Source organism: Oncorhynchus keta, chromosome 30, assembly GCF_023373465.1.
Source record: "Oncorhynchus keta strain PuntledgeMale-10-30-2019 chromosome 30, Oket_V2, whole genome shotgun sequence".
In the NCBI taxonomy this organism is placed as follows: domain Eukaryota; kingdom Metazoa; phylum Chordata; class Actinopteri; order Salmoniformes; family Salmonidae; genus Oncorhynchus; species Oncorhynchus keta.
Window position 1 is genome coordinate 45600847 of NC_068450.1, and position 14016 is coordinate 45614862.

Below are 14016 nucleotides of genomic sequence, written 5' to 3' on the forward strand. Positions count from 1 at the left end.
TGAGTGCTAACTGTGTAGGCGTTTCGCTATTGGCGCTATGCTAGTCTCCAGTGACAATCGCTGCTTTGTTTTTAGTCTTAGCCTTTTGGTTCTCACACTGACAAGTGAAAAAAAGGCCTGGGTTTTCAAAGTGCATTAGAGAAGTGTGACATATCAAGGTTTTAATATCTCCAGGCATTGAGCATGAGGGCAACTATGGATTTCTTCCATGTGCAAGTGCAGGACAAGTGTAAAAAAAGACCAATAAAGCTTTGGCCAAAGCTAGTTAGCTACATACAGTGATGCAGTGATGAGGATCGTATGGAATACTACGTTACAAGGCTACTCTTGAATTATTATTGAAATGTGGTTTGTGTTTTGGCGCCACGTGACTGCCGTGGCTTCAACTAAGTAGGTGCTTTAGTTTGGTAAAAGTGAAGGAGTAAATCAAATCAAATTTTAGTCACATGCACCGAATATAACAGGTGTAGACCTTACAGTGAAATGCTTACTTACAAGCCCTTAACCAACAATGCAGTTTTAAAAAATACGGATAAGAATAAGAAATAAAAGTAACAAGTAATTAAAGAGCAGCAGTAAAATAACAATAACAAAAAAAAATACAGGTGGGTACAGAGTCAATGTGCGGGGGCACCGGTTAGTTGAGGTAATATGTACATGTAGGTAGAGTTATTAAAGTGACAATGCATAGATGATAACAACAGAGAGTAGCAGTGGTGTAAAAGAGGGCGAGAGAGGGGTGGGGGGGCAATGCAAATAGTCTGGGTAGCCATTTGATTAGATGTTCAGGAGTCTTATGGCTTGGAGGTAGAAGCTGTTTAGAAGCCCCTTGGACCTAGACTTGGCGTTCCGGAACCGCTTGCCGTGCGGTAGCAGAGAGAACAGTCTATGACAAGGGTGGCTGGAGTCTTTGACCATTTTTAGGTCCTTCATCTGCCACCTCCTGGTATAGAGGTCCTGGATGGCAGGTAGCTTGGCCCTGTGATGTACTGGGCCGTTCGCACTACCCGCTGCAGTGCCTTGAGGTCAGAGGCCGAACAGTTGCCACACCAGGCAGTGATGCAACCTTCTGAGGATCTGAGGACCCATGCCGAGTATTTTCAGTCTCCTGAGGGGGAATAGGTTTTTAAAGCCCTCTTCACAAGCTACGGATTCCATGAATTGCAGTGGCTGAGCTCAAACGTCCTACTATGGAGAAGCCACACAGGGCGGAGAGACACCTTAATCACACCATGCTGCCTGCCCGCCCTTGCTACAGAGACCATCTTTGGTTGCTCTCCCCCTTTGAACACCTCCCGCCGTTGACCACTCAAAGCATGCACTTTCCCGACCCTCAAAATTACCTTCTATCTCATGTAAGATATCTTTGTTTTTCTGTATTGCTTGTCTTTTGTGTTTCTTTAAAGCAGTTTGAATTCATAGGGAATAATTAATGAATAGATGAAAAGGGAAAATCCAGAGCCTTTACATTCTCAAGCCAAGCACATGTAGGTCTCTGACACTCCAATTTATGGTAAAGCTTAATCAGGAGACTTGAAGTTCATTGGTTCAAAGGATTTCTCACTGTGCAACCAAATGCAAGGGAGAGTCTGGCATAAGTAAAATCAATTAGACCAATCTGGTTTCATTCGCATATTCCTTATAAATAAAGGTATTTATACATACATGCATATGACAAGTAATCATGACTTATACCTGTAGTTAGCACAGTTTCACAAATGCATGCATATGAGGAGCATACCTGTCCCTGCGTAGAATTTGGTGCAGTTGCCATACTCTATATCCTCCTGTTTGATATCAAACTGGGGCAGGGCGATCTCCTCCATCTGGACAGGGTCCCCTGACTGCCACATAAACTGCAGGTCATCTGTTGTATAGCCAACTGTAGACACAGACAGACGAATTCACACACAGAGAAGCATACATAGGCACGCGTACACAGGCAAACACACGAACGCACGTGCAAACACACCCACACACATCGTCGTTAATACTATATATAAATCTCCATCCAGGCATGATTACACTATATCTCAATGTTATTTGAAGTACATTTTCAAATAATAGTAATCACACTCTGCTAAGAAGATGATTTTTCCAGTAGTCATTTTCAATTACTTACAAACATGAAATATAGGCAGATTTACATGTCCTATAGATTTTACTAGTGTTGTTTTTTAAAACCAGGCTAGTCAGTTAAGAAAAAATTCTTATTTACGATTACGGCCTGAGAAGTGGTGAAGGGCAAGTGCAGCTCTAAATAAATAAAACAAGACAGGAAAGAGACAACAGGAAAGACATCGCAAGACATAAGACAGTGCAGACAGTAACAACAATGCATACTAAAACAGTGACAAACTGGTTATAAATTAAACAAATTGGTCTCTAAATCGGGTTGAATGGCGGGAACCCGCTTACCGAGACTTTACCACCCAAAACCACTCCCTTTCCCTGGGATAAATAACAGCGAGATAACGGGGCATGATAATTAATTATTTAAATGAAGGGCATGGGCGTGAAATGGAACTGTTAAATTATATGCAATGTCTAAATCTGGCTTATCTACGGCATCTGCATGATGAATCATCAGGGGGGGACAGACAGCCCATCTCAGATTGGAGCGCAGTTCACAATCAAATCAAATTGTATTTGTCACATACACATGGTTAGCAGATGTTAATGCGAGTGCAGCGAAATGCTTGTGCTTCTAGTTCCGACAATGCAGTAATAATCAACGAGTAATCTAACTAACAATTCCAAAACTACTACCTTATACACACAAGTGTAAAGGGATAAAGAATTTGTACATAAAGATATATGAATGAGTGATGGTACAGAGCGGCATAGGCAAGATGCAGTAGATGGTATCGAGTACAGTATATACATATGAGATGAGTATGTAAACAAAGTGGCATAGTTTAAAGTGGCTTGTGATACATGTATTACATAAAGATGCAGTAGATGATATAGAGTACAGTATATACGTATACATATGAGATAAATAATGTAGGGTATGTAAACATTATATTAAGTAGCATTGTTTAAAGTGGCTAGTGATATATTTCCCATCAATTCCCATTATTAAAGTGGCTGGAGTTGAGTCAGTGTGTTGGCAGCAGCCACTCAATGTTAGTGGTGGCTGTTTAACAGTCTGATGGCCTTGAGATAGAAGCTGTTTTTCAGTCTCTCGGTCCCAGCTTTGATGCACCTGTACTGACCTCGCCTTCTGGATGATAGCGGGGTGAACAGGCAGTGGCTCGGGTGGTTGTTGTCCTTGATGATCTTTATGGCCTTCCTGTGACATCGGGTGGTGTAGGTGTCCTGGAGGGTAGGTAGTTTGCCCCCGGTGATGCGTTGTGCAGACCTCACTACCCTCTGGAGAGCCTTACAGTTGTGGGCGGAGCAGTTGCCGTACCAGGCGGTGATACAGCCCGACAGGATGCTCTCGATTGTGGATCTGTAGAAGTTTGTGAGTGCTTTTGGTGACAAGCCAAATTTCTTCAGCCTCCTGAGGTTGAAGAGGCACTGATGCGCCTTCTTCACGATGCTGTCTGTGTGGGTGGACCAATTCAGCTTGTCTGTGATGTGTACGCAGAGGAACTTAACATTTACTACCCTCTTCACTACTGTTCCATCGATGTGGATAAGGGGGTGTTCACTCTGCTGTTTCCTGAAGTCCACAATCATCTCCTTAGTTTTGTTGACATTGAGTGTGAGGTTATTTTCCTGACACCACACTCCGAGGGCCCTCACCTCCTCCCTGTAGGCCGTCTCGTCGTTGTTGGTAATCAAGCCTACCACTGTTGTGTCGTCCGCAAACTTGATGATTGAGTTGGAGGCGTGCACGGCCATGCAGTCGTGGGTGAACAGGGAGTACAGGAGAGGGCTCAGAACGCACCCTTGTGGGGCCCCAGTGTTGAGGATCAGTGGGGTGGAGATGTTGTTACCTACCCTCACCACCTGGGGGCGGCCCGTCAAAGTCCAGTACCCAGTTGCACAGGGCGGGGTCGAGACCCAGGGTCTCGGCTTGATGACGAGCTTGGAGGGCAATATGGTGTTAAATGCTGAGCTGAGGTCGATGAACAGCATTCTCACATAGATATTCCTCTTGTCCAGATGGGTTAGGGCAGTGTTCAGTGTGGTTGAGATTGCATCGTCTGTGGACCTATTTGAGCGGTAAGCAAATTGGAGTGGGTCTAGGGTGTCAGGTAGGGTGGAGGTGATATGGTCCTTGACTAGTCTCTCAAAGCACTTCATGATGACGGAAGTGAGTGCTATGGGGTGGTAGTCGTTTAGCTCAGATACCTTAGCTTTCTTGGGAACAGGAACAATGGTGGCCCTCTTGAAGCATGTGGGAACAGCAGACTGGGATAGGGATTGATTGAATATGTCCGTAAACACACCAGCCAGCTGGTCTGCGCATGCTCTGAAGGCGCGGCTGTGGATGCCGTCTGGGCCTGCAGCCTTGCGAGGGTTAACACGTTTAAATGTTTTACTCACCTCGGCTGCAGTGAAGGAGAGTCCGCATGTTTTGGTTGCGGGCCGTGTCATTGGCACTGTATTGTCCTCAAAGCGGGCAAAAAAGTTATTTAGTCTGCCTGGGAGCAAGACATCCTGGTCCGTGACTGGGCTGGTTTTCTTTTTGTAATCTGTGATTGACTGTAGACCCTGCCACATACCTCTTGTGTCTGAGCCGTTGAATTGCGATTCAACTTTGTCTCTATACTGACGCTTAGCTTGTTTGATTGCCTTGGGGAGGGAATAGCTACACTTTTTGTATTCGGTCATGTTTCCGGTCGCCTTGCCCTGATTAAAAGCAGTGGTTTGTGCTTTCAGTTTCACGCGAATGCTGCCATCAATCCATGGTTTCTGGTTTGGGAATGTTTTAATCGTTGCTATGGGAACGACATCTTCAACGCACGTTCAAATTAACTCGCTCACCGAATCAGCGTATTCGTCAATGTTGTCGTTTGACGCAATATGAAACATATCCCAGTCCACGTGATGGAAGCAGTCTTGGAGCGTGGAATCAGATTGGTCGTACCAGCGCTGAACAGATCTCAGCGCGGGAGCTTCTTGTTTTAGCTTCTGTCTGTAGGCAGAGAGCAACAAAATGGAGTCGTGGTCAGCTTTTCCGAAAGGAGAGCGGGGGAGGGCCTTATATGCTTCGCGGAAGGTAGAATAGCAATTATCCAAGGTTTTGCCAGCCCTGGTTGCGCAATCGATATGCTGATACAGTTTAGGGAGTCTTGTTTTCAGATTAGCCTTGTTAAAATCCCGAGCTACAATGAATGCAGCCTCAGGATATGTGGATTCCAGTTTGCAAAGAGTCAAATAAAGTTTGTTCAGAGCCATCGATGTGTCTGCTTGGGGGGGAATATATACGGCTGTGATTATAATCGAAGAGAATTCCCTTGGTAGATAATGCGGTCGACATTTGATTGTGAGGAATTCTAAATCAGGTGAACAGAAGGACTTGAGTTCCTGTATGTTGTTGTGACCACACCACGTCTCGATAACCATAAAGCATACGCCCCAGCCCCTCTTCTTACCAGAAAGATGTTTGTTTCTGTCGGCGCAATGCGTGGAGAATCTATCACCATGGTAACTTTTTTTCTTGTGACAGGATAATTTAGCCCAAACAACTACCTCTTTCCCTACTGTATTTAATTTATTTATTTATTTTGCTCCTTTGCACCCCATTATTTTTATTTCTACTTTGCACATTCTTCCATTGCAAATCTACCATTCCAGTGTTTTACTTGCTATATTGTATTTACTTTGCCACCATGGCCTTTTTTTGCCTTTACCTCCCTTATCTCACCTCATTTGCTCACATCGTATATAGACTTGTTTATACTGTATTATTGACTGTATGTTTGTTTTACTCCATGTGTAACTCTGTGTCGTTGTATGTGTCGAACTGCTTTGCTTTATCTTGGCCAGGTCGCAATTGTAAATGAGAACTTGTTCTCAACTTGCCTACCTGGTTAAATAAAGGTGAAATAAATACAGTAAATAAAAAGCCCACATTTGCTGCAGCATAGTCTATAACGGGGTTACCCAACTGGTGGCCCGCAGGCTGAATTTAGCCCGCGTGTGGTTTTATTTGGCCATTTTCATTGTTGTACATAAAATACTATAAAAACACCAGGATTTCAGCTCCAAGTGATTTTAGTTTATGAAACTCTGTTCCCAAGTATTCCCACGCATAATACAGAAATATGTGACTGTATAGAAATAATAATAATTAAAAATTAGATTTATATAGAGCTTTTCTATCAACTGAGGTACTCAAAGCGCTTTACATAGGTGAGGGAAATTCACCCCATCCACCACCAATTTTGTGCCAGAACGCTCACCACACATCAGCCAGCAGGTGGAGAGGTGAGGAGATATATACACTTACCGGTCAAAGATTTAAGAACAGCTACTCATTCAACGGTTTTTCTGTATTTTTAGTATTTTCTACATTGTAGAATAATAGTGAAGACATCAAAACTATGAAATAACACATATGGAATCATGTAGTAAACAAAAAAGTCTAAAACAAATCAAAATATATTTTATAAATTACATTCTTCAAATAGCCACCCTTTGCCTAGATGACAGCTTTGCACACTCTTGGCATTCCCTCAACCAGCTTTATGGAGGTACAGTGGTTGCTCCACTAAAAGTTTTGTGATTATGCTGCGGGACTGAGAGGTAATGTGTGGTTTAGTACGTTACCCTGCGTCACTGCTTCATTGCTCCAGAACAGCGCAAGGGGGAGTTAGAGCACTGATTATGCTATTGGGTCCCAAGGCACTACTGTGTCTCTGTAGTATTGTAGCCTACTCCCGGCCAGTCACGTTGTACTGTGCCTTAGTGGCGCAGCAGTCTAAGACACTGCATCTCAGAGCAGGCGGTGGTGGACCCCCACCCCGCCCCACTGGGTAGCACATAGCAACAAATTTAAGGGGGCATTGCACTAATAATGGCACTGACTTGGGAAATGTTCCCGCTGTTCTTAGTGCCAGTCTTCATTTTCAAACTAAAACAATATAACTAATAGTGGCGTGAAAAATGCCCCTTAGATATGAATTCGGAGAGCAAATAATATTATTTATTTTTTGAATCATTAGACCTCTCACTGAACACGTCACTCAAAAGTTATACTTAAATCCAAACTGGATTTAACCTCTTGGATTTAGGGGGCGCTATTTAAATTTTTGGATGAAAAACGTTCCCGTTTTAAACAAGATATTTTGTCACGAAAAGATGCTCGACTATGCATATAATTGACAGCTTTGGAAAGAAGACACTCTGACGTTTCCAAAACTGCAAAGATATTGTCTGTGAGTGCCACAGACCTGAATGCACAGGCGAAACCCAGATAAAAATCCAACCAGGAAGTGCCGCATTTTTTAAAACCGCCTCATGCCAATGACTCCTTGGCTGTGAATGAGCTACGAATGAGCTTACGTTTTCCACGTATTCCCCAAGGTGTCTACAGCATTGTGACGTCTTTTTAGGCATTTCTATTGAAGAATGGCTGTAAGGGACCATATATAGCATGTGTCTCCCTCCGAAAATCTTGCGTAAAATACTGAGGTAGCCATTTTTTCAATCGCTTCTTATGAGAAACCAATTGCCTCGACGGATATATTATCGAACATATATGTTAAAAACACCTTGAGGATGGATCCTAAACAACGTTTGTCATGTTTCTGTCGATATTATGGAGCAAATTTTGAAAAAAGTTTTGGCGTTATAGTTTTAAATAAATATATTCAAACCTGGCGGGTTCATCAGGTCGTCGGTTCAACCTGAAATTTCCAGTCCTCTTCTGACAACAGAACTTGACCAACTGCTCACCAGGAACAGCAAGAGCCGCCCGGACCGTTATGCTGTTCTGCTATAGGATAATAAACAAATGCAGGTGGCTTATATCTTAAAAATGCTTTAAATGCTTTATTATCCAAATGTAAAAGCATATACTGTATAGTACTGTATTTCTTCATCAGCATCTTTATGCTTTCGATAGTAAAAACCAATGAATTACACATATATTGGAATAAAGTTGTCTAATGAAGGTAAACAAATGGTTGCTTATTGAAAACATACTCTTTCAAAACACACACGGTCATGTTGTACAGCGCCATTATAGATATTAGCAGGTAGCTGGACAATAGACTTGCATAGAAGAAAGGCATGTGTATTTCCCACTGTAAAGCATGGAAGAGATGGTGTTGTGGTGTGGGGGTGCTTTGCTGATGACACTGTCTGTGATTTATTTAGAATTCAAGACATACTTAACCAACATGGCTACCACAGCATTCTGCAGCGATCTGCCATCCCATCTGGTTTGGCTTAGTAGGACGATTATTTATTTTTCAAAAGGACAATAACCCAACACATGTCCACTGTGTAAGGGCTATTGAACCAAGAAGTAGAATGATGGAGTGCTGCATCAGATGAGCTGGCCTCCACAATCCCCTGACATCAACCAAATTGAGATGGTTTGGGATGAGTCGGACTGCATAGTGAAGGAAAGCAGCCAACAAGTTCTCATACATATGTGCGAAATCACGAGTGCTGGAAAAGCATTCCAGGTGACGCTGGTTGAGAGAATGCCAAGAGTGTGTAAAGCTATCATCAAGGCAAAGGCTGGCTATTTGAAGAATCTCAATTATAAAACATATTTAGATTTGTCACTTTTTTGGTTACTACATGATTCCATAGTTTTGATGACTTCAAAACCCTTGAATGAGTAGGTGTTCTAAAACCTTTGACCAGTAGTGTACGCCAATTAGGAATGAGGGGGATGATTAGGTGGCAATGATGGAATGTGGCCAGGTTGGAAATTTAGCAATTACACCCCTAGTCTTACAATAAGTGCCAAGGGATTTTGAATGACCACAGAGAGTCAGGACACTTGTTTTAACGTCCCGTCCAAAAGACAGCACCCTACACAGGGCGATATCCCCAAATGTAATCAAGGTTTGAAATTATTAGGATTTAGTCAAATATAATATCTGTTTAGACTTCTTGCGGTCAATTTACAGTCTAAAAATATTTGTTTTATTATGTTCCGGCCCCCGTGTCACGAGTCCGACCGAGGGTGGCTCCCCTTCCCGGTCGGGTGGCTCCCCTTCCCGGTCGAGTGGCTCCCCTTCCCGGTCGGGTGGCGCTCAGCGGTCGTCGTCACCGGCCTATTAGCTGCCACTGATTGTTTTTCCTCCCCCTCCTTGTATGTTTATTGTTCGCACCTGTTCGTGAAACATTAGTTGGGCTTTATTAGACAGCCAGCCCGCCTGTTTCTTTGTGCAGGATTAATTATTGTGACCTTCGGTTATGTAGTAGAGGAACGTGTTTGTTCCTGGTCGTGTATTCTGCTTGTATTATTTCCGTCCCCCGTGTTTGGGGCATTTTGGTTTTGAGCACCCAGTGTTGCGTTAGTGCATTAAAGAGCACAGTATTGCACTCTCTGTTTCCTGCGTCTGACTCCACACCCATGACACCCGGAGCGTTACACCCCGACCATCTGCTCAAGAAAAAATAGTCTGGAGGCTGAATCTAGATGATCCCTGGTCTATAAAATAAAGACAGAATGTCTATTTCATTTACCCATCTCCATCTGGCTTTTGGGGGTCACCTCTTTTTTAAAATTATAATTTAAAAGAATTGATGCTGCTGAGTTTTAAAAACAGCCTATCACTCGAATATCTTAGCTTTAAAATCAGTGCACGCATGAGCACTCTCTCGCAGTCTTTTTCTCTCTCCATCAATTCCATTCAAAATCCATCCAAAATAGATCATCACGTTCAACTGATATATAGCCCTATATATTGATGTCCTAGCCTACCTCTTTCAGGTAATACATTCAATTCAGTATTAGCCTTATAATGATCTAATTATGCATAATAAGCTTCTAACTTATAGCCTCTGTCTCTTGAGCAATATGCATTTACCTGTGCTCCGCTGGCCTCTCCTTAAAAAAAACGATCCTTAGCTCTTGGAGTCCCATGCAGGAAAAGCTAGACTAGAATAGCGTGCAGGACATTTTCTTATACCAAAAGACGATTGTTTGCTGAATGTTAAAAACAGCAGCGAATAGGAAATCACAGGTACTTTGAAAGAAGAGCGAACATGCGATGGCTTTAGGCTATAGCAGTTATTTATTCAGACCCATAACTATTGAATCTTCGTGAAGACAAGTTAAAGCCTTCTCCATCTAATTCTAGTCCTATAATATTCAAGGATGTCGTTTGAATGATGGAGATAAGGACAACGAACCTGATTTAATTTAACTGTTGAAAGCAAGGATGGAATGAAGCGATAATAAAGAGTGAAAGAGCCTACTAGACTAATAACATTAAGGGAAATATTATGAAAGGTATACATGCGTCAGCCTACTAATTAAACAAATAGGCCATATTATATTTCAAAATTAAAATAACATTTGCTAGCCTATACTTGTAACTTTGTAGGCCGCATGTGCTGCATTTTTCTATTTTTTTATTTCACCTTTATTTAACCAGGTAGGCTAGTTGAGAACAAGTTCTCATTTACAACTGTGACCTGGCCAAGATAAAGCATAGCAGTGTGAACAGACAACACAGAGTTACACATGGAGTAAACAATTAACAAGTCAATAACACAGTAGAAAAAAAAGAGAGTCTATATACATACATTGTGTGCAAAAGGCATGAGGAGGTAGGCGAATAATTCCAATTTTGCAGATTAACACTGGAGTGATAAATGATCAGATGGTCATGTACAGGTAGAGATACTGGTGTGCAAAAGAGCAGAAAAGTAAATAAATATAAACAGTATGGGGATGAGGTAGGTAAATTGGGTGGGCTATTTACCGATAGACTATGTACAGTAGCCTACAACATATACAGTATTTAATGGATAACGGCACAATCATTTGGGCTTTTTTGGGCTTGGGCTCATGAAATATATTTAATGTATGGCTCATAAGACTCCGCTAGCATCAGGCTTGAATTTTCGATCAAAGCTCTAATCAAATCCAAACATAGGCCTATTTATATGTTTTATAATGCTTTTTAATGACACATACGTTTTTGGCGGGAAATACCTGGTTAACCGGGGGAAAAGTGATTTATTCTCAGGATGGAACATTTGTAAAATACCCTTGTCTCTAACTGAAATATTCCTTTCACATGAATTCAGGAATAACTATAGCGACCTCCTTCTCTAACGGATACCATATATGGTCATGTAAAACTGAGTCATTATCAGTTACTCACAGCTCTCCAGCTGCATCTTACAGCGCTGCGTATCCATGGGAAACAGGGTCAGGTCCAGGGGACAGGATAGAGTGACAGACAACCTGGGAACAGAAAATGCAGAACCACAATTATGCAAATAAATTGAATTATCGTCTGTTAGTTGCAATTGTTTCTTAAATGGTATTGACTGGTCAAACTGACGTGAAAAATGCATAAAAAAATGTCCGTGTCCTTGAATTTAAGTATGAGCTAGATGGAGATAGAGCTGCTGGGGATTCAGACTTCTAAAACTCTTTCCCCAAAAAATCTGTTAATGAATACTGCAAAGCTACATTATTCAGCGGAATTAGAGCCTCTATTTCATCATTTCAGAGACAATGGAGAGTGCTGAATGATTGAAAATGACTGTTCCTCCCGCTCTTAAAAGCTTTTTTGTCGGCTCTGGAAATAAATTCTTAATGCAAGCGACGCCTTTATTGTGCATGAGCAGAGACAGAGTTGCATATTTATTTCCCAGCCTTCCATTTGCACATGAAAGCTTTGTTTTTGGGTGCTCCAGAATCTAGAGGTATGCAACACCACTGAACAGGGTGGTGTTACTTTAGTATTTTTACAGCTTTCTCCATCCAATCCTGTGTATACACAGTACACACATTACAGTAGATCATCACAAACACAGTAAGCTTAGGGAGTGACTCCGAGTTTTTAGCCCTGAGTGACATAAAAATACATGTGTGGGGCATCCAATATGGGATCGGAATTAAGCAGTCAAGCAGCCAAGCTTCAGTACTTGAGAGTGTGAGGTTCAAAACTAAACATCATCCTGTCCAGATACTGTAGTTACAACAGCTAGTGCCACCTTGTCAGGTGACTTATAGGGAAAATACTAATGTCATGTCTAGACTAACCTAACATAGCAGGCGTAAAAGAAGCGACTGAAACTAGATCCCCAACATACTGGTCTTGACAAGAAGACAAATGTTGGAGGAGGTTCGCTTCTGCACTGTTCAACCAATCTAGTAAATTTGTTGATAAGATGGAGTGTCGCCTTGTTAACGTCCAAAAGTAGAAGTCGTGTCACAGGCTCCCATTACATTTCCCCCAAAAACCAGAACATCCGGTTGTTGGGGACTCAGCAGAGGCTAAGTCTTGACAGATGGGGAGCAAGTAGAGGGAGAACTGACTGGGGAGATGAACATTGGACTGTATTAGTGGGGGAAAGCATTTTTAATGTGCTAAGCTTTGGGCTGGGTGAAGCGGAGTGGAGTACTGTGGGAAAATACAAACTAGCAGTGAGAGAAGAAAAAGGGAGTGGGTGAGGGAAGACCACCCAGCTAGTAGAGTAGTTGTAACCAGCTGGTAGAGTGGAAATGGTGGGGATCTGAAGGGGGCATGATTGCAATAATGTGTGTCTGTGTGTGTGTTAGTGGTGCGCGGGTCAGCTGTTTGCTCATCCACACCTGCCCGCAATTGCTAATAACCCATCCACAACCACCCGACTATGTACTATGTGATGAAGGGAAAATGAGGCCCGTACCAAACCTTATCCCGCTAATACAACTGACTTGGTATCCCCTTTCCTTTCCCTTTCCTTAATAGAGTAAATGCGCTGTAGGTTACAGTCAGAGACAGCAGAACAATTTGACCGATTAAGAGGTTTCTGATTCTAATTTCCGACATTTGGTAGGCTTTGTGTTTAGTCAACTTGTCTATAACTAGATACATACAGCTTATCTTCTGCCAATTTACAGTATGTTGCCGTAGAAAACAAAATAAACCCTTGCTCACCAGAATAATGTAATAAATGATTGAATGAATGCTTCAATATAGTTGACGTTCGTTCTGTCTTCTCTGCTTCTTTCGTGGAGCAAAAACACTTACAGACCATGGTCAAAATGCAATTGCTTTAAAAATAAATAGAAAATTAAAATTTGTTTTAAAAAAATGGAAAGAATTGTCAAAATGTCCATATATCATCTGTTTGACCAGTTTTAAGGAAAATAGAAATCTATGAACATCCCAACATGTTTCTGATAAGATTGTCAGTTCAGCTGTGATTAATAGGCCTATTTATGTGGTTGAAATACTATCAGCTTTTATACTGAACAAAAATAAACAACAATTTCAAAGATTTTACTGAGTCACAGTTCGTATAGAAGGAAAATCAGAAATCCCCCCCATTGTGGTCGTGGGAGACGCAAGCCTCACAAGACTCGTCTGAATGTCCCAGGTACCAGTTTAAAAAATGAATGGAATTATATATGGAGATAGTTTAGTGCCGAAAATAATGGGGATAAATACATGTAAATAAAATAAAAAAATGTTTCCTGATCTTTCTTATTTCTCTCAGATATAGGAGAGACACTTCAGAAACACACTTCCTTCAGATAATTGTTTTGACTATCTGTTGTTCCATATAACGAATCGGTTATTCAATGCGTTTATTGAATAATAGCAGTAAATGCCAAATTAAATGTTTCATCCCCATCTCCCCCATAGGACGATTAGCAATACACATGTATGCTTCTAAACAAGTTTCTCTTCTAAAATACATAAATGTAACACTCACCTCATACTGATGAGTACGTCACCATTGCGGAAGATGAAGAGGAGAATGTTCTCCTGGGCGACATCGTGGAAGTTGGCACTCTTCTCGTTAGCGAAGAACAGATCAGGTTTCCACAGGCATTTGAACATCTTTGGATCCACGGTGAGCGAGTCAGACTTAACGTCCCAAGGTAGCTTGAGTCTGGGATCGTTCCATCGCTACCTCAGG

The 14016-nt window shown here is 41.9% G+C and overlaps 1 protein-coding gene across 1 annotated transcript in view; it reads right to left on the reverse strand.

Moving 5' to 3' along the window:
• Positions 1-13814, reverse strand: part of LOC118363976 (glycine receptor subunit beta-like) — a 29321-nt gene extending 15507 nt beyond the window's left edge. Inside the window, exons 1-3 of the mRNA XM_052487020.1 lie at positions 13810-13814; positions 11259-11341; positions 1742-1891 (exon numbers count right to left, since the gene is read on the reverse strand). Of these exons, the coding sequence (XP_052342980.1) occupies positions 1742-1891; positions 11259-11341; positions 13810-13814 (238 nt within the window). The remainder of the gene's footprint in view (positions 1-1741; positions 1892-11258; positions 11342-13809) is intronic.
• Positions 13815-14016: the final 202 nt, after the last annotated feature.